The sequence below is a fragment of the Dipodomys spectabilis genome, unplaced genomic scaffold (genome assembly GCF_019054845.1).
Source record: "Dipodomys spectabilis isolate Male_0828 unplaced genomic scaffold, ASM1905484v1 ptg000002l, whole genome shotgun sequence".
Classification (NCBI taxonomy): domain Eukaryota; kingdom Metazoa; phylum Chordata; class Mammalia; order Rodentia; family Heteromyidae; genus Dipodomys; species Dipodomys spectabilis.
In genome coordinates this window covers 59,796,177-59,814,467 of record NW_024870679.1, presented here as the reverse complement: position 1 = coordinate 59,814,467, position 18,291 = coordinate 59,796,177, and the positions used below count along the sequence as shown (strand labels likewise).

General features: G+C 41.7%; 1 protein-coding gene across 5 annotated transcripts in view; it reads left to right on the top strand.

The window, feature by feature from the left end:
• The window catches only part of Fggy (FGGY carbohydrate kinase domain containing), a 382,280-nt gene that overhangs the window by 289,565 nt on the left and 74,424 nt on the right, over positions 1 to 18,291 (top strand). For 4 of the 5 annotated variants that reach the window (XM_042682452.1, XM_042682444.1, XM_042682471.1 and 1 more), the window contains 3 exons: positions 7,470 to 7,544; positions 11,212 to 11,332; positions 17,183 to 17,277. In XM_042682452.1, the coding sequence (XP_042538386.1) occupies positions 7,470 to 7,544; positions 11,212 to 11,332; positions 17,183 to 17,277 (291 nt within the window). The remainder of the gene's footprint in view (positions 1 to 7,469; positions 7,545 to 11,211; positions 11,333 to 17,182; positions 17,278 to 18,291) is intronic. The other variant, XM_042682462.1, reaches the window with a different exon arrangement.

Sequence of the window (18,291 nt, the reverse complement as noted above, 5' to 3'; positions counted from 1 at the left end):
ATTCAGAGAGATGAATGTAGGTTGTTTGATAAATGTAATATCAGACATATGAACAAAGTATCCCACAAGGCTGGAGAGTTTGGACTTTTTTTTTTTCTGTGCTGCCTAGCTGAAAACACACAGACTTTGTCAGTGTAGTAACAGAACACTTAGCCTTCCATACTGCTGCAGATGCTTGGTCTTTACTGTTTTGGTTTTGTTTTGGGAGCAACAGGGTGAGTTTAATCTCCTAAGCCAATAGGCTTGCAGCCTGGGTCAGGACACACAGGGAGGGCTGGTGTGCCAGCCTTCTAAGTAAAACTGCTGCTACTGGGGCAGAGATCAAAGTACTTTCTCTGAATTTAGAGGAAGAGTTGATCTAATGTGTGTCAGGAGGCAGTGATCTACCGCAGTCCTACAGGGCTGCACGAGTAAGTCTTGCTGCACTCTGCTGATTGGAATCTAGCTATAAATTTGAAGAGGCAAATCTAAATACACAGTGAGCAGCGAAAGTCTTGTGTGCTGAAAAATCCCACAGTGACTTTCCTGCATATGACAACAAAATAAAGGAGGAAGGAATGAAAGAAAGAAAAAGAGAAAGACCATTTTGAGTATCAACTGAAAGACCTCTTAAAATTGTTGACTATTAAATCCTAAAGAAAATAGTAGAGAATTCTATACAATAAGGATAGTAGAGAATTCTATACAATAAGGATAGGCATTTTTTTTTCTTTCTTGTTTTTTCTTTCTTACTCTATGGGTTTTTTTTGTTCTATTTTTTCTACTTTGCTTTGTTTTGTTCTTTAAAATAGGATCTGACCACGTAGACCAGGCTGCCCTGACTTTGAACTCATGATTGTCATCTTCTCTAAGTACTTGGATTATAGGCATGTAGCACCATGTCCAGCTGAGAGCTCAAGTGTTGAAACTGGACCGTTATTTAAAGTTTGACTTGAAAATGTGTTAGCATGTAGCATTTGTAGTTTATCTTTGTGAGATCTGTCTGTTCCCCAATAAAGTAGAAGTGCCTCCCCCTCCCTTTTGTAAGGTCATTGACAAATGGGACCACATACTAGCCCAATGACAGGCAAGTCACAGCAACAAATGAGTTTGAATCTATAACTCCTGCTTAGTGACCCTCTGTACAGCCATTGAACCTTGAGCAAACAGATATCAATCTTGACCTTCATCCCAGAAGAGACCATTCAGCAGCCACTGAGGTTTCCAGCCACAGAATTAACTAGAGAAGTTAACCAGTCTCTTGCTCCATCACAGGAAGTGTGTTATATACAGGTCTTGATTTTGATGTTCTCTGTACATAATCCTCTGGCCTCCAGTTTCCGTTCAAGTACAACAGGAAGCTCAAATCTGGCAGACCTTGCAAAACAGCCAGTGTGGTGACTCTTCACAGTGCCCTTTCTTCCTGACATATGTGACCAGCTTTACTCACAGATGGCTATGGCCTTTTTGTTGTAGTGGTAAGTAGTTCTTAGTTTGGAGGGATTTGTCTTAATTCTTGTTCTAAAACATGGTCAAAGAAATAAATTGCCTTGGAGATGTAAGAGGCAATGAAAACAACACACACACCTTAAACTCACCATTGACTAAATTATGTTTTCTCTGCTTTATTTTGGAAGTTCTGCACTAGCCAGAATATAAAATGATTAACCAGTGCTCTGAAGAGCTCTGGTGTGTGTAACATCAGGCTGACCACTGCTCACACTGCTAGAGAGGTTGAGTTCTGCTCCAAGTGTTCTTCTGAGTCAGGAAAGAAACATTTTAAGATCTTAGCTGGTTCCTAGGTGACCAAATGCCAGCTAGACAAATGCCATCTAGAAATGGCCTTGCTAAACAGATGCAACTACAGGTGGAGTCAGCAACTCAGCTACTATTTACAAGAGCTTGAGAGACGCCAGAGATTGTACTCCTGTTGCTGCTTCTGATAGGGAGCTAGAAGCTCAAAGGCTAAGTGAAACAACTTTTGAGTGATAAATTTACAAGCCTCAGTAACAAGTGAACTCTCTTTGACATGAGTTTGTCAATGTTTGGTTATTATTTAATGTTTTATTCAGCCATTTTACATATTATTTTTGCATATAAAAATCAAATTCCATGACAAAAATTATTTTCCTCTGTGTCAGTTAACTGCTCTTCTGCTATAGTGATTCATAGTCAGCTTTTAAAAGGGTCTGATGTATGAGGAGGAATTACAGTGTTTTACTTGTATCATGTCAACTTTCACAATAATCCTGTGAGATGATTGTCATCCTATATAAAAGAAGAAAGAAAGTGAGGCTGAAGCAGTATATGTAATTTGCCCACAGGAGAAAAGAGTGGAATTGGAATTATTACCCAATCTGATCAAACTTGGATCACTAGCATTATTCAAAGGGAGAAAAAAAAAAAAACCTAAGGAGCTAAACCTTTCTTTTCTCACTACTTTAGCTCTGTTTTCAATGCAACTGCCACATTTCTTTCTTTCTTTTAATCTTTTTTTTCCTTAAATTATATCCCAGAATCAGACTTTTCTTCTTCTTCTTCTTTTTTTTTTTTTTTTTGGTTGGTCATAAGGCTTGAACTCTGTGCCTGAGCACTGTCCCTCAGCTCTTCAGTTCAAGGCTATCACTCTACCACTTTAGCCACAATGCCACTGCCACTTCTGGTTTTCTGGTGGTTTATTGGCGATAAGAGTCTCACAGACTTTCTTGCCTGGGCTGGCTTTGAACCATAATCCTCAGATCTCAGCCTCCTGAGTAGTTAGGATTACAGGTGTGATTACAGGCACTCAGCTAGACTTTTCTTACTATATGCTACTTGCCTTTCTTTTATGCATCAAACAACAGGTAAGGCCAAGGGTAGACTGTGTCTGGGGAGGAGTCTTCAAGGTAGGGCAGAAGAGAAGACTGAGGGGGAATCTGAATCATTGGAAAGGTTCAAGAGATATACAGTGGGAAGAAACTAAGGCCAGGGAATCAAGGATAATCTGCAAGTTTCTGTGCACATTCAAGACAGGGTTAGACAAGAGGTAGAGGCCAGAAGTGTGCGCAGGCTGGCTGTGAGATAGTATTACATGCTCACATCAAAGCAAGGCAAATCCAGTGTCTGGTGCATTGGTAAATGGCAAATGCAGTGGAGAATTCTCAATAGAATAAGGTCATGAAGGAGAATTCCATGCCATCACCTACTTTTCCTATGTCTATTAATTGTCTATTTTTTCCTATTGATAAACTCCACAAATATAGCAGGTTGTGTTTATTATGACATACATAATTCTGTAGGTCAGGATTCTAAGTTGGATTTTTCTGATTTCTCTGCTCCAATTTTTACAAAGCCAAAACCAAAATGCTCATTAGAAGATTCTCAGGAAAATCTGCTTTCCAACTCACACAAGTTGTTGGCTGAATTCAGTGCCAGCACTTGTAAGGCTAAGGTCTCTTCTTTTACTTGCTAGCTATGAGCCAGGGCATCTAGAGTTGTTCTGAATTTTAGGCCCATCACCCTGTGCTTCAAACTGCAAAGCCAGCAATGTTGGATCAGGTCTTTCCTGTACTTGAACCTCTGTTCCCATTTCTGACTTCTTTTTCCTGCCTTCCTCTTTGTATTGCTTGACTAGTTCTCCTGCCTTCCTCTGCAGCTTTTACGGGCTCATGTGATTATATCCGATCCAACTGAGTAACTCAGGATCATCTTCCTTTTCTGTGGGGTAGGGGAGGTGGGCAATTGGCTAGTGACTAACTCTACTACTGTGTCCCATTGCATCTATGCCTGGATTCGTGTTTGAGAAACCCAGAACAAGAGTTCTTAGCATTCTGCCTTCCCACCCTGTGATGACATGCTCATCTGCATTTCCCATATCTAGGTGGGTTTTAGACAATCCCAGGTGTGGATTCCTGGCACCTACTGAATCCTCTAAATATTGTTGGGGAGATGTGCCCTTTCTCTTTCGGGATGCTGCTTACCTTAGACCTGTCCTTCAAATGCCTTCATCCTCCAAGATTTTCTCTAAATCGTCCTTTGATCTTACCTGTTGTCTCCATCTTTAATGACTTTACCAACAGAGCAGTATCATCACTCCATTGTGTATTGCAAAGTTTTCAACTAGTTTCCTTGGGCCGTAAATACTCCCCTCAAGTGCTGGAGGCCATGGCAAAGTCTCAGGACTGGTAGCCATGCTTTCTTAGTTTTTGTCATCTTTAGAGATTCCCCTTGAGAATCTATTCCTCAGATCTTTGAAAATTTTCTTCTTGCTAACATAAAATCACTTCAGTTCCTTTAACAATTAGAAAGGAAAAATTAGCCTAAATTCCTGCAGACTGAGTATCAGTTATCTGAAATGCATGGGATCAGAAGTGTTTGGAATTTAGGATTCTTTGGATTTGAGATTATTTGAATACGTGTGTGTGTGTGTGTATATATTCAGATTCACACAGAAAAAGAGATAGGCAGAGACAGGGACAAAGACAGAGAGACAGAGATATACCTTGGGTATAGCATGCAAGTCTCAACCTAAAACATACTTGTATTTCATGAATATATTATATACATTGACTGAAGGATATTTTTTTACTATATCTAAATAATTGTATACACTGAATAGTTTCCAGATATGGAACTTTCCTCTTGGGGCTGTATGACAGGGCTCAAAAAGCTTCATATTACAGAACATTATAGATTCCAGATTAACATGGCTATACTCACAATATATTTATTAATATTTACCATTTTAAGATATGAATTGGTAATTCCTAATACCAAAGTGTGAGGCAGATATTCCTGCAAGTTGTGCTTTACCTTCATACTAAAATGCAAATTTCTGTACCCACATTAAAGACTCAGTCTAGAACAGGGTCTCTGGAAGTCTGCCTTCAATTAGAATACCAGAAAAGTGTGATGGGGTGTGCCCAAGTTCAGATCCTTACAAAGAGGGAAGAAAGATTTAAACTGAAGTTTGCTTTGAAAGTTTCCATTGGTCTTTTTTTTTTTCATTATAGTTGTCTGCGTCTTTTTGTCTACCATGTGCAATTTCCACATATCTCTAAATATTAACTAAGCATTTTCTTTTGCCATTTTCTTTATTATGCAATAGCCCAAATAAATATAATGTGCTTACAATTGCAAGTCTCATATGGGGCTTCCCCATATATCTGACTGTCTAGGCCAAACATTCAAAATAGCCACATGCATATTTACAAATATGCTCCTTCCACTTCTGCTTCCTCCTATCAATGGAACCATTTAGTCTTCAGCTGGGCTATCAGATCATCTGTCCCAGTCTTCTCAGTCATTACAAAGCCCTGCCTCTCCCAGAGCATTGCCATCACCCCCAGGGTACTGCTGCCACCTTATTTCACAACAGATTCCTCCTGGGGCCTCTTCATCCTCCTGAGTGTTCTTCAAGGCAGACCCTCCTTAGACTTTCCCTCTTTGGGTGACTTTTGCTAAAATAAGGCCGAGGTTTCTGGTATTTATGAAATAATGAAATAGACTTGAAGTCATCTGCCACTTTATCTGTGTGCAATCTCAGGTGACATGTCAAGGAAATAGGACCTCAGACTTAGCCTGTTTTACTGCAGGGAGAAATATTTTTCACTAAATTGTATTTGACTACAATGGATCTACCATGATTATAAGGAATGTCAGTGATGGCTGTGAGGGGGTGTTCACTTCCTACTTCCTGTATCACACTGTGTGCAATAAATCCATTGTATAACTTCTTTCCCATAATGATTTTTGTCTCCTTAGATGATAGCTATGCTTTATTTTTCATGAAAGGAAAAGCTGTATCACTTCTTTTTTTTTTTTTTTTAATTTTATTTTATTTTATTTGAGAACATACTGTACAGAGGGGTTACAATTACATGGGCAGGATAATGCATACATTTCTTACCAAGCATTGCAGCCTCCTCCCTTGTTTACCCTTCACCTCCCTTCCCAGCCTCCCCCCTCCCCCCCACCCAATCATACCCCCCCCCACCGACATTGTAAAGCTGGTTTTGACATGACATTTTGTACTTCTCATTGTTGCAACAGGTCCACCTGAATCCTTAAACGACTTGTTTGTCCCCATCTCCTCCACATGTTATACTGACATCAAATATAGTGAAAGCGGGGGTTACACTGTGGGGGAGGGACATACAAAGCAACAAAGAAATAATCTTATAAATGCGTTAGAAACACGTGCATGAACGAAACAAAAACATTAAAATACATATTTGAGGGTTCGTTTTCCTAACATCACATTATCTGACTTTTTCCGCTTGACTCATACCTATACTAGATATTGCAAATAAGGGAAACCATGGGACCTATGTTTCTTTGGGCCTGGCTTACTTCACTTAATATAATTTTTTCCAAGCCTTTCCATTTCCTAACAAATGGGGCAATGTCATTCTTTCTGATGGAGGCATAGAATTCCATTGTGTATATATACCACATTTTCTTGATCCGTTCATCTACTGAGGGGCATCTGGGTTGGTTCCATATCTTAGCTATGGTAAATAATGCTGCAATAAACATAGTTGTGCTGGTAGCTTTAGTGTGGTCTTTTTTGTAAACATTAGGGTAAATGCCCAAAAGTGGGATTGCTGGGTCATAGGGGAGTTCTATGTGAAGTCTTTTGAGGAACCTCCATACTGCTTTCCAAAGTGGTTGAACAAGTTTCACTTCTCATGTGTCCTTTTTCACCATAGCTGCTAGCAACCTCAAGAGTTGAATTTAGTGCTCAATTATGATGATTAGTTCATTCTGAGATTTTAGGGAAAAATAATTTCCTTTCTCTGTGATTTCTGAGCCTTGGATGCAATGGAAGTTTAAGAGAAAGGCCCATGGTACCTGTGTGCTTCAATGCTCATGCTTTTTGGGAAATTTTATGGATATCTGTTGAGGATTTAAGTGATTAAATCTAACTGTTTGATACCTTTGAAGGTGGGACTGTGAACCAGTCTTGATGGAATTCAAATCCAACATTCTCTTCAGTCCTGGAATCTCTCAAAGACGGGCCTGCTTCATATGAGCATATGGTTCTGATTGACTTTAATGGGATTCTCTTGCAAACCACAGATTCTAAATCATTCCCCAGTAGGTATAAGATTTATAGAAGATGTAGTATTTACCCTGGATACCCCTTGGGTGCTGCTACATTGAATTGTGACAGAAGAAGAACTCAGAATAAAATCACCTTGTACTTAGATGCCAATGTACATATGTTGATGTCTTAAAACCCATCAAATACAATCATCCTATAATGTTCATTTGGTTTCATGTTGGTTTAATTCCAGTACAAAGCATTTTGAGTGGAAGGGGTTTTTTTTTTTTTTTAGATCTAGAGACTAAATTTAGTAGGCATTGCACGTTCAACTCACTAAAAGAGGATTTGCATATAAACTTGGTTCTGCAAGAAAACACATCTGAACGTGTTCATACTTCATGGGAACTATCTCCACTGATGGCAGGGCCTTTTGGTCATCCCCTTCTTTTCTTTCTCCCCACAGGTCACTGGATTAAAACTGTCTCAGGACCTTGACGATCTTGCCATCCTCTACCTGGCCACAGTTCAGGCCATCGCTGTAAGATAGTTTAATGCTATTTTTAAAGAAACTTAGGGCTATCATATTAGAAAAAAAATATTAACTTGGTCTGAGATTTTTCTCACAGAGGTCATTCTCTTGGTAAGAACCTTGTAGAAGAGAGGAAAAAAATGAAGTTAAATTTAACACAGGCAAGAAGAGGCTTGGGGAAGGGGGTTAGAACGAAGAATCATCTCTGTGTTCCCAAGTATCACACATTTGGACAATCAAGCTTCTATTTAACGGGCCATACGTGTATTTAAAGTGATGTTATTTATTCTGTCCATTGTCTTAATGATCTTTAACATACCACAAAGAAAAGACATGTTAGACAGATTTCTCAACAAGGCTTTATTATACAGTTAATTAAATTGAGAGGTCTTCCATCTGTTTTGAGAAAGTAGCTGAGTATGCTGATCATCTGGGCAAAAATGTGCATTTTAATGAAGCATTCTGAAAACAGATATTTTCCCATAATGTTAAACTTGGGACAAAAATAAAAAATCTTTGCTTCTTCTTCCTGAATACTGCCTTCACACGTATTTACTATTGACAGGTTAAAGTTAAATAATGCTTCCCTATAGAAATATTCATGGTAGGAACAGAATGAAAATAAAGTGAGACAAGTTAGCTGAGACTCCATGTAACAAACTCCTCTCCATCTCGGGCCTTCATTGAAAGACCTGTCAACCACCCAGTTCACCCTGGGCCTGTTCATCTGTGGTTCTCTTTTCAGAACAGACCCTTAAAAAGTACTATTTGCATTTGAAGTCTCTTGATTTGCATTTGGTCCTGTGCATTCCCAGTGGAATCACTTAATTTCAATTTCAATTTCTCAGTCTGTGAAAACATTTTTTCCAGAAAGGTGAGCACAAAATGATGTTTGCACAAAGCCCTTTGGTGGGGCATTTCAGGAGGGTGGAGCATTACCCAGTGGAGTCTGGGATACCAAAGGGGAATGTTGTCTAAGTACCAGGCACAGTGGGAAATTCCAGTTGACAATGCCACACAGGGGCTGTCACTATGCTCAAGGGAGAGCCTCTTGTTCTGGTCCTTCTCTCCTTTCCCAGGAAATGTGCTTTGCATTACTCTCATTCTAAGCCCACTAATCATGTGGGCCTAACTCCCTGGTATTAGAAAGAACAGAAATATCACTTCTGCCTAGTTTCCCATGAAAATTGAGAGGAATCTGCCCTTCCTCGGATACAGACTACATTGTCTTAGGTGAATTCTACAACTCTGAAGTGGGGCTGACAGTAGACAGATTTTTTAAAGTTTAAGATTGGAAAGGACACTGATGCGTGCTTCGTAGAGTCCCTAACCTGTGGCTAATCACCAGAAGAGCTCTCATTTGTAAGCACCTCTCATGCTGTAGTGGATGTATGGTCTGTACTCCTGTGTTTCATCACATTGCAGAATATACTTTTTATTTCTTTTTGTGTTACCACTTTTGACGATCCATATTTAACTGAAGATGATATTATTAGTCCCATTTGACAAATGAGAATTGAAGCTTTAGAAAGGTTAGGTGCAAGAAATAGGTGAATACCTGAATGTCAGCTTAATGTTCCTAAAAATCTAAAATCCTGACCTGAACTTTGGCAAATCTATACCCTCGAGTAGAGCAAAGTTTCTTAGCATCCACAAGCCTGGAGTGATTCACACAGAACCTAAGTGCATCTACGACCTCCTGAAATTCTCCATAGTACTGTGTGTGTGACCTTTTTTTTTTTCTTTTTTCCTGGGCAGGTAAATACATTTTATCATATCCTCCGAAGGGTTCATGACCCCCAAAAGAGCTTAAGAAAAAACATCTGGGGGTAATCAGCCATAGTCAGTAAGCAGGATCTGGCTTTCTACGGTACAACGTGTTTTAATTTTTTAAACATGCTACATCTGTAGATTATCTTCAGAGGCCTAAGTTTTACCTACTCCATATTTTTACCAGATTTGTGAATAACTTCAACAAATGCTTCAGACCTCTGGGTTGGAGCTGCTGAGCCTGTTGTTCCTAACTGTCCTGCTGCAGCATCATGTACTCCAAACTCCTCAGGATTTCATATCCTGTGGCTCCAGATCCCCTCTGACACCCTCTGACACCGTCCTCCCTCAGACACACCCATATGCCAGGGGAGAGGGAGATAGCTTTCAAAGTAGTCTGTGCTCACTTTTCCCCTTGCCTCTTAGGTTCTGAGACCAGGCCAAGGTCCTGTGGACTTCCGAAACCCTATGCTTTAGGCTGGGCCTCTTCCCTCTCAAGCTAAGCTATGTCTTTTCCAATTCTGTGAATGACAATCTTCCAACAACACTGTCATACTCTTAATGAAGCCTATCATATTTTCCTATGAATTCTTTCCACACAAATCTTACTACTTCTCAGTGGCTATACTATCTATGAAGACCCAGGGACCTTCCAGATACTTAGTCCTTTATTTCCCCTGACCATTTCCTCCCTCTCATTCAGCAATTCACTCCCATGGTCCTTCCTCGGACATTGCCAATAAATCATTAGTTTAGTGTTAGATTTTTGGAACTTCCATATAAATTACAAAGCTCAACTATTCAAATAACATAGCCAACAGTAAAGAATTCTCTGTTAAAATTCATCTCGCTGCCCCTAAGGTAGTGTCTTTTCCTCAATCCATAATGTATTTTACTGACTTGAATAAACTCAACAAGCCAGGGATGAGGATAATTCATTTTAAAAGGATACTAAGATAGAAGATCTGATATACAAGATCTGATTATAAAGCCCTGAACCATCCAGAATGTGTGCTTTTCTCCATTTGACCCCAGGTCATGGGAATAATGGATGCCGGTCCAGAAGCCTCAGTGTTATTGTATCACTGCCTGGTTTCAGGTTGTAATGAGTTTTAGCCCTTGGCTGTCATGAAGGCTTGTAGCATCCTTTGTGTGTGTGTCTGTGTGTCTGTGTGTGTGTTTGTGTGTGTGGTGTGTGGTGTGTTGTGCCAGTTCTGCAGATTGAAAGTGATCATGGGGCCCTCTTGCTCACAGCTGCTGCTCTACGACTTGAACCGTGCCTCTATTTTGAGCTTTAGCTGGTTTATTAGCATTAAGAATCAGGTAGCTTTGTCTGCTTGGGCTTGCTTCAAACACAGATTCTCAGATCTCAGTAGCTAGGATTACAGACATGAGCCACCAGGGCCTAGCTTGTAGTTTACCTTTCTTCCTTAGTGAAGTGTCCCCTTTCCATAGTTTTGGTGCTGTTTTGTGTTTGTTTGTGTATTTGTTTGTTTCTGTATCTTTTCTAAGGAAGACATCTTTAGTTCCCATTTAGTGACGGTAGACTGACTACAATGTTGCTTTCAGAGCAACATTGCAGTCACTCCATTCTCAGTCCCCAGCAATATCTGGGCCACTATAAACTCTCACCAAATAGTTGAACAAATGGTGTTAGTATTAACTAAATTTTTGTCAGTCTTGTATAACTATAGATTGAAGCACAGGGTGTAATAATTCAAAGGATTCTGAACTCACATAGACAACGTTGGAATTCTTACTCTGATTTAATGAACTCTGATCTTAGGCAACATACTCTCTCTGAGTGTCATTTCTGAGATGGTGCAGTCTCAAGTGTGGGGTAAACAACAGCACATTTTCTTTATTGCTATGGGACTAACACTTTTTTCTGTTTTTCTCTCTTAAGTTTGGAACCCGCTTCATCATAGAGGCTATGGAAGCAGCAGGTCACTCTCTCAGTACTCTTTTCTTGTGTGGAGGTCTGAGCAAGAATCCCCTTTTTGTTCAGATGCATGCAGACATTACTGGTAAGTTTGGAGAGCAAAAAAGAAGGTTGTTTTAGATTTGGCAGGAAATGGACATGGACAGTTCTGAGCAGGCTCAGAAAAGAGACTACCAGTGGTGTGCCAACCTATTAAGATAACGATGGAGTCTATATACTCTTGATGGAGGAAATAAAATCTAACTATATTGAACTATTGAATGAGACAAGAAAGGTCAGCCAGGGCTTGATATTAATTGAAGCATTTATTCAACGGTTTCAAATACTTCTGATCTAGGCATTGTGGAAACTGTTGAAGATACAGCGATGAATAAGATGTGATTCTTGCAAACTACAAACAAACATATTGAGTATAGTGTGACAAGAGCTCTGAGTGAGAAATAAGAAAACACAGGGCATTATGAAAACCTAGTGGGTGATGTGCCCACTTTTGGACCTGTGACCGCCACTTGTGGCTTGGGAGAAAATGATTAGGAAGCTGTCTGAACATGGAATACAGAGCCAGAAGAACCAGGATGCTGTGGAACTAGGTTCTAGCTACAGATGGGGCTTTGATCCCAAAGGGTCCAAGATCCTAGGATTCCTCCTCAGCATTCAGAATCAGGGATGGTGATATAGGCGGAGGGAATCCAGAGCAGTGGTTGAGCCCTTGGGACAGACAGCATCCTCAGGAGAACCCCTTGGAGAGAAGCTCCACTGACTAAGACTTCCTGGTGGTACAAAGACTGGCCTTGACTCCCAAGATCTCTGGACTGGATGCCTCACTCCTCTTTCTCTTCCTTTTTCAGTGTCTCTTGGGGGTTCCCTCCCAGGATAAATCCATTCTTGGGTTACCAAGTACTAGGAAATGATGCGGGGGGGGGGGGGGAGAGGAGCGGTGGCGCAGAGCTTAGGAAGATGGCTTAGTGGGTAGAGTGCTTGCCTTGCATGCATGAGTACCTGGATTTGATTCCTCAGCACCACATAAGCAGAAAAAGCCGGAAATGGTGCTATGGCTTAAGTGGTAGAGTGCTAGCCTTGAGCTGAAGAGCTGGGGGACAGTGCCCAGGCACTGGTGGTTCACGCCTATAATCCTAGCTACTCAGAAGGCTGAGATCTGAGGATCACAGTTCAAAGCCAGTCTAGACAGGAAAGTCCATGAGACTCTTATCACCAATAAACCACCAGAAAACCAGAAGTGGTGCTGTGGCTCAAGTGGTGGAGCACTAGCCTTGAACTAAAGAGCTGAAGGACAGCGCCCAAGCCCAGAGTTCAAGCCCCATGACAAAAATAAAAAGGACAGGGAAAAGAAGAGGGATTGGCCCCTGGCTCACAGGCTGACACCAGGCTGACACGTGTCCACCTTATCCTGTCCCCCATTCACCATGACCCCTTGCTGTCCCCAGGTTCCTCAGCTCCCTCTGTTTTACCATCCCACCTGCCTCTTGAGACCACGCAGACTCTAGCACATGAGAGCCCTGGTAACATTATGGGCACAGCTGATATCTCCACATTGTAAGAGATGAAACTCAGTAAGACACTTACCCCATCGCAGAGATAAGTAGACTAAAGCACAAGGCAGAAGGCCTTTTAGAATCCTCACCATCTGAAGGTAGATCGATCACGTATAAAAGTTACTAGCATTAACCAAAGGCCTGCAGTGTGTCAGTGTGAATCACTTTGTATATATTTAATCCTCACCACTGAAGTTAGAAAGGAGAACTTGGAGGCTAATTAACTTGAGTTTGCCAAGTCTGGGCTTAGTCTCCATTATACTCTCTAGCTGACCCAGGTTTCTAGATTTTTCACTTGTCACGATTTGTCACTTGATTCCTCCTTTTCCTGAGATGTTGGAAACCTGTGCCATTGGGCCACAGTGGGCATGGAATGTGAGGTGCAAAGTAGGAAGATATCAAAAGGAGCCAGATTAGCCTACATCTTACCCTACAGTAGGAAAACCATGACCACCACATTTTATGTAAAAGTCACCTGTGTGATATCTGCCAAAGGCCTTAAGTTGAATTTGTGACTTCCTAATTTCAGACCTTCTAATGAACAAAAAGACATTATGCAGGAAGAAAGATGGAAGTCAGCTTTGGGTGACAAGATGTCCAAAGGAATAGGACATCAGGGCAGCCAGGAGCAACACAGGAGGTGATCAGCACTTGGAATGAGTCATCCATCCTCCAGCCCTTGTCCCTCAGCCAACTCAGAAGCTGGGGTGTAGCTGAATTTTTAGAAACTGCTGCTCATCTAGGCTGTTGAATGAATAGGCTGTTAATGGTTGTTTGGATTCAGATTGAAACTGGACCCTTTGTCTGTAACTGTGGGCCAGTTACAGTTGCAGACAAAGGGACCTTTTCTTTGGCTTGGAATTCCTCAGCCTGTGACTGACAAGTGATGGCAAAGTGCATCTGCCTTTAAATGCTTTGGGTTCTGTTAAATTCATTAATGCATCAGATAAAATAGTTCACATTCCAGGCAAAGGCTTCCTCATCCTCCCTTCACCCAGCACTCAGAGAAAAGAACACATTTGCATTTGTCCTATAAAAGGCATGCCACAGCAGCCAATGGATAGGTGCCCTTAAACACTGTAACTGCCCTAGTTTTCCTCCAAGCAAGGTTTAGAGAGGACCATAGACATGGTACAATGTTCTCAGAAACACAGTAAACACATACACACATACCATGGAATTTGGAAGATTCTTTGGAGACAGTGTGGAATAGCAAGAAAGAACAGGAAGCCACCTCTGTGACTTAGGGGCAACTTACTTTACCATTCTGAGCCTCAGTTCCCTCTTGTGAAAGACAGAATTGTTATCACCTCCTATGTGCAGATTATGCTGAGGGAAATAATTCAGGAGCTGGCGTACTCCAGATCTGCTCTAGATGCTTCCTAGACGATGGATACATATTCACTTCTGCCCTCCAGTTTTTCCAGAATGAGAAGGGATGGTAAGGGGAAAAATGGCTTAATGTTTTATAAGCAAATCTTTGCATGTGAGGAGCCCGCTCTGTGTGAGCATGGAGCTTTGCCAGCTGAGAAATGTGGATGCAAGGAAGAACCTTCTTGTGCCCTGGCCCTTTGGTTAAGTGTGGTTTCAAAAAATTCTTGGGTGTATACTAAGTAATTGTAGGTTTCCCCAGTGACTTAGGACTAAATGTTCTTCTAAATGTTATTTATTTATTTTTAGTACTGGCAGATATAGTAGGGGTTTCCCTTTTCCTGTCTTACTCATCATTTTAATCATTAGTTCATTCATTTGTTCACTCCAAAGCACACTGAGCACTTCAGCCTATCCAGTCTGTGCTTGGTCCAAGGATGCAAAGAACAGTATGTCCTCTAAGAGGTTTGATATAAATCAGAAAAGGTTTCATGGCCTTCAAATCAGTGTGCAAGAGAGCAGAGTGGGGATCTGGAAGCCAGAGGAGACAGGGCCAGGCCAGGAACACATGTAGTCATATAAGGTCAGCTGGAGAGAAATTGAAGGATATATTTACAAAGATGGGATTGGTTGGGAGGGGAGGAAATCCAGGCTCTCTGTAGGATTTCTATCCTTAGGCTTACGATATTCACCCTGAGATAGGAGCTTAGTTGAGGATATAGCCAGAAGCCAAGGGGTAGTGTTCCATTCTGGCCATTTTCCCTGGGCTCGGAGCAATGTGAGGGAGAGATGGAGAGGAAGAAGTGCAATTGGTGTGAGAGTGGGACTGGTCAGATAGAATAGTGGACTGTTCCATTCTGGGTGACATAGGTTAGGAGACCTATCATAGATAAAGGAAACTTACAGAATCATAACAGCTAATAGTAATATAGAGCTTTCTGCAAGCCATGCAGTCTTCAAGTGTCTTTCTTTTCATAGCGCTTTTCTCATGGCAGCCCTATGAGATGTGTGGAATTGGAATCCTCTTGCAGATGAGAAAAGTGTGGCACAGAGAGGTTGAATAACCTGCCTGGCATCACATAGCTAAGTCACCAGGGAAGCCAAAAGTCAAGCTTCAGCTGTGTGGCTGCAGAGCACTTTGGGGCTGCAATCTGAGAGCTAAGAAGGCTTTTATCAGGCTCCCTCTGGCCTCTGATTCCCAAGGAGATCTTCCTTCTCTGCTCAGACCAGGAAAACACTAGGGGGGAAATAAACATCACCAGGGCATTTGGAGGTTTATCTTCTAAAAAGTCTCAGGTCCACAGGAGGCCTCAGTAGCCACAGTAATAAGCCCACGTGTACCATTCTTAGGATTCTGTCCAGACATGAAATGTCCTCCTGTCTGGGCCCCTTCCTCCTCCCCCCCCCCCCATTGTGGCCTGGTGTCTGTCCTTCTCCTCTTAATGGCTGCAGGGACCTTTCTCTATGCTCTCTCCATTGTTCTACTTTTCAAACCAGGTAAAGTGCATATAGAGGCCCCACTCACCACCAATACTATATTTCTAACAGCAGCAGCCAGGACATGCCCCTGGCTAGGAAATTCGCTAATCCCCACAATGCACCTGTATGCTGTCTTGTCCCCATTTGACACAGTGGGAACTAAGAGACTAATTTGAAGAACGTACTGAAGGAGTCAGAGCTGATGGAAGCAGGAAACATCTGGCCTAAGCTTCTACCACAGCCTCCAGCCAGCCAATAGCCAGCAGACACATCTTTAGTCCTGGCCCTGCAGCCCAGGGCCAGCATCCCTGAGTCCTTCGGATGTCTAGGGGAGTTCTGTCTCCTGTCCCTCTGTCGGGGCCCCTATGTCTACCAAAGAGGCAGGAGACAAATTAGGAGGTAAGGGGACACAGAGGAGCTTATATGCCTTATTTTTGGTAGCACTGTTGGGTCTCACCAGAACTTCATGAGATAGATGACATTTTTAACCCCGTGTTGCAGATAAGAAATGGAGGGCTAGACAACTTGTCTAGGATCATACATTGAAGTCAGTGAAGAAGCTGACGAGATTCCTGGGACACATAGGTAGAGGGCTTCGTCCTCCTGGCGAACCTCTGCTCACCTTCAAAGGCCTGTTTCAGACTCATATCCATGACGACAGACATTGTCCTCACCCCCTGGATATGTTCTCCCATCACTCAGTCACTTAACCACTTACCTTGAGCTGCTTCTCAGTCTACACGCCAGAGACATAGCAGTAGGCAAAACATAGCTCTGACCCTCATAGAGCATAAATTCTGGGCCTGGTAAATAGATGCCAAACAACATAACTAAATAAAACCCCAGGTGGAAGATGAGGAGAAAATAGGGAACGGGATGGTGGTTGTCATCGTAAATGTCATGACCAGAAAGGCTTATGTGTTTCCAGGGAAGGAAGGGATACAGTTCATGCCTGATGTCTGGAGTAGCAGAGGCCAGGACCACAGGGCTGGGAGGAGAAAGTGCATACTGTGAAAAAGTGAGTCAGACCCCAAAGGAGGACAGCTAAGTTGGGACTATGGCTTGTGGTGTGAGAGAGGTATAGGAAGCCCCTGGAAGTATGATGTCCACCTTGGGTTGTTACCTGCCTTCTCTTAGTATATCTCAGTTAGACAACCAACCTCCTTTTAGGCCTTGCTTCCTTTATACATCTCCCCTCTGAGTCAGGAACCTGAGAATACAGCCTTTCTGGGGCCTGCAAAGCCTCTGATAAACACTGATTGACCTGAGCTTGAACCACATGTCAGGCAGCAGCAGAATCCTGGAAACCTGTGCACCAAGGTCTCATGAGTTGATAGATATGGTGATGGCTTCCCCAGGGGGTTCTTGGCTACTCACAAGCAGGCACCAGCCAGGAACCAAGACATCCTAAGAAACAGAGCTGTAAGGGAGGGAAGTGGACTCTGCTGGCCTTGACATCAAGTGTTTTTGCTGGCTCTTCACATTGCTGCCAGCCTTGCTCCCTAACCAAGGTGTGGCCTTGTCCTGTGCAGGCATGCCTGTGGTCCTGTCACAAGAGGTGGAATCGGTCCTTGTGGGTGCTGCTATTCTGGGTGCTTGTGCCTCTGGGGATTTCACTTCTGTACAGGTAGGTGATGATCCAGGGGCGGGTTCTGGTCTCTCTTCTGTCTGAGGCTGTCTTTCCTCTTGACAGCAGCTCACATCATGCAAAACACACACAGGATATAATTAAGAAATGATAGGTTCCTGCCAGGGAAATCACAAATGCTTCTGGCCTCAGACATATTTATTGGAATTTTCATTTGACTTGGCCTCTTGTCAGGGTTTGGTTATTGTTTTTCAGGTGGTTTTCTTTGTTCTTCTCTAAAATAACTCTTAAATTGTTTCCTTTAACTTTCTTCTGGACCACTATTCTTTAAGCAAATGAAACAGGTAAAGCTCAAAGCTATAAAGTTTTATATATACTTCTGATTTTTTTTTAGTATCTTATTTTCAACCCCATTACTTTCTAAATACTTTTGAGGCCTGCATCAACAAGAAACAAAAGAAAATCTTGGTTTTAAAAAAAAAGGAATTCAAAAGAAAAACAAGGAAGAAAGATATAAGAAAATGAGATGGAAACAATTTGGTATCTGTGATTGATATATAATTTGGCTCTGAGTTTCCTGGCAGCCAAGAGAAAAAAAGTAAAAATAAAAAGGACACATGATAAATTACATAATCCTTATTTTCAAAAAGAGGAAACATACTAGTTTCTGGTAAAAATCTTTTCCCTACCATCTAATACAAAAGACATTCACACATTGGGTTTTAGGAACAGATTGTAAGTACTAAAATGATACAAAATAATAAAGAATGAATGTAGTGTAGAGTCTCATAGCACAGGCTCTAGAATTAGACCACTGGGGTTTAAAACCTAGTTTGCCAGTCTAACTAGTATGCCCTTCATGGACATTTCCTTATCCATAATAATAAATAGTAGCTTGCTGTGACTTGTGTCTACAGCTTGTATACACCCGGTTAGTCCTTGCCATAACTCTATTCTCCCAATTTTACAATTTAGGATATTAAGAAACTCAGTCTAGTCTGAAATACCAAAAACAAGAAGTGTGGTTCCCAACTGTTAGAGTCAAAAAGTGTG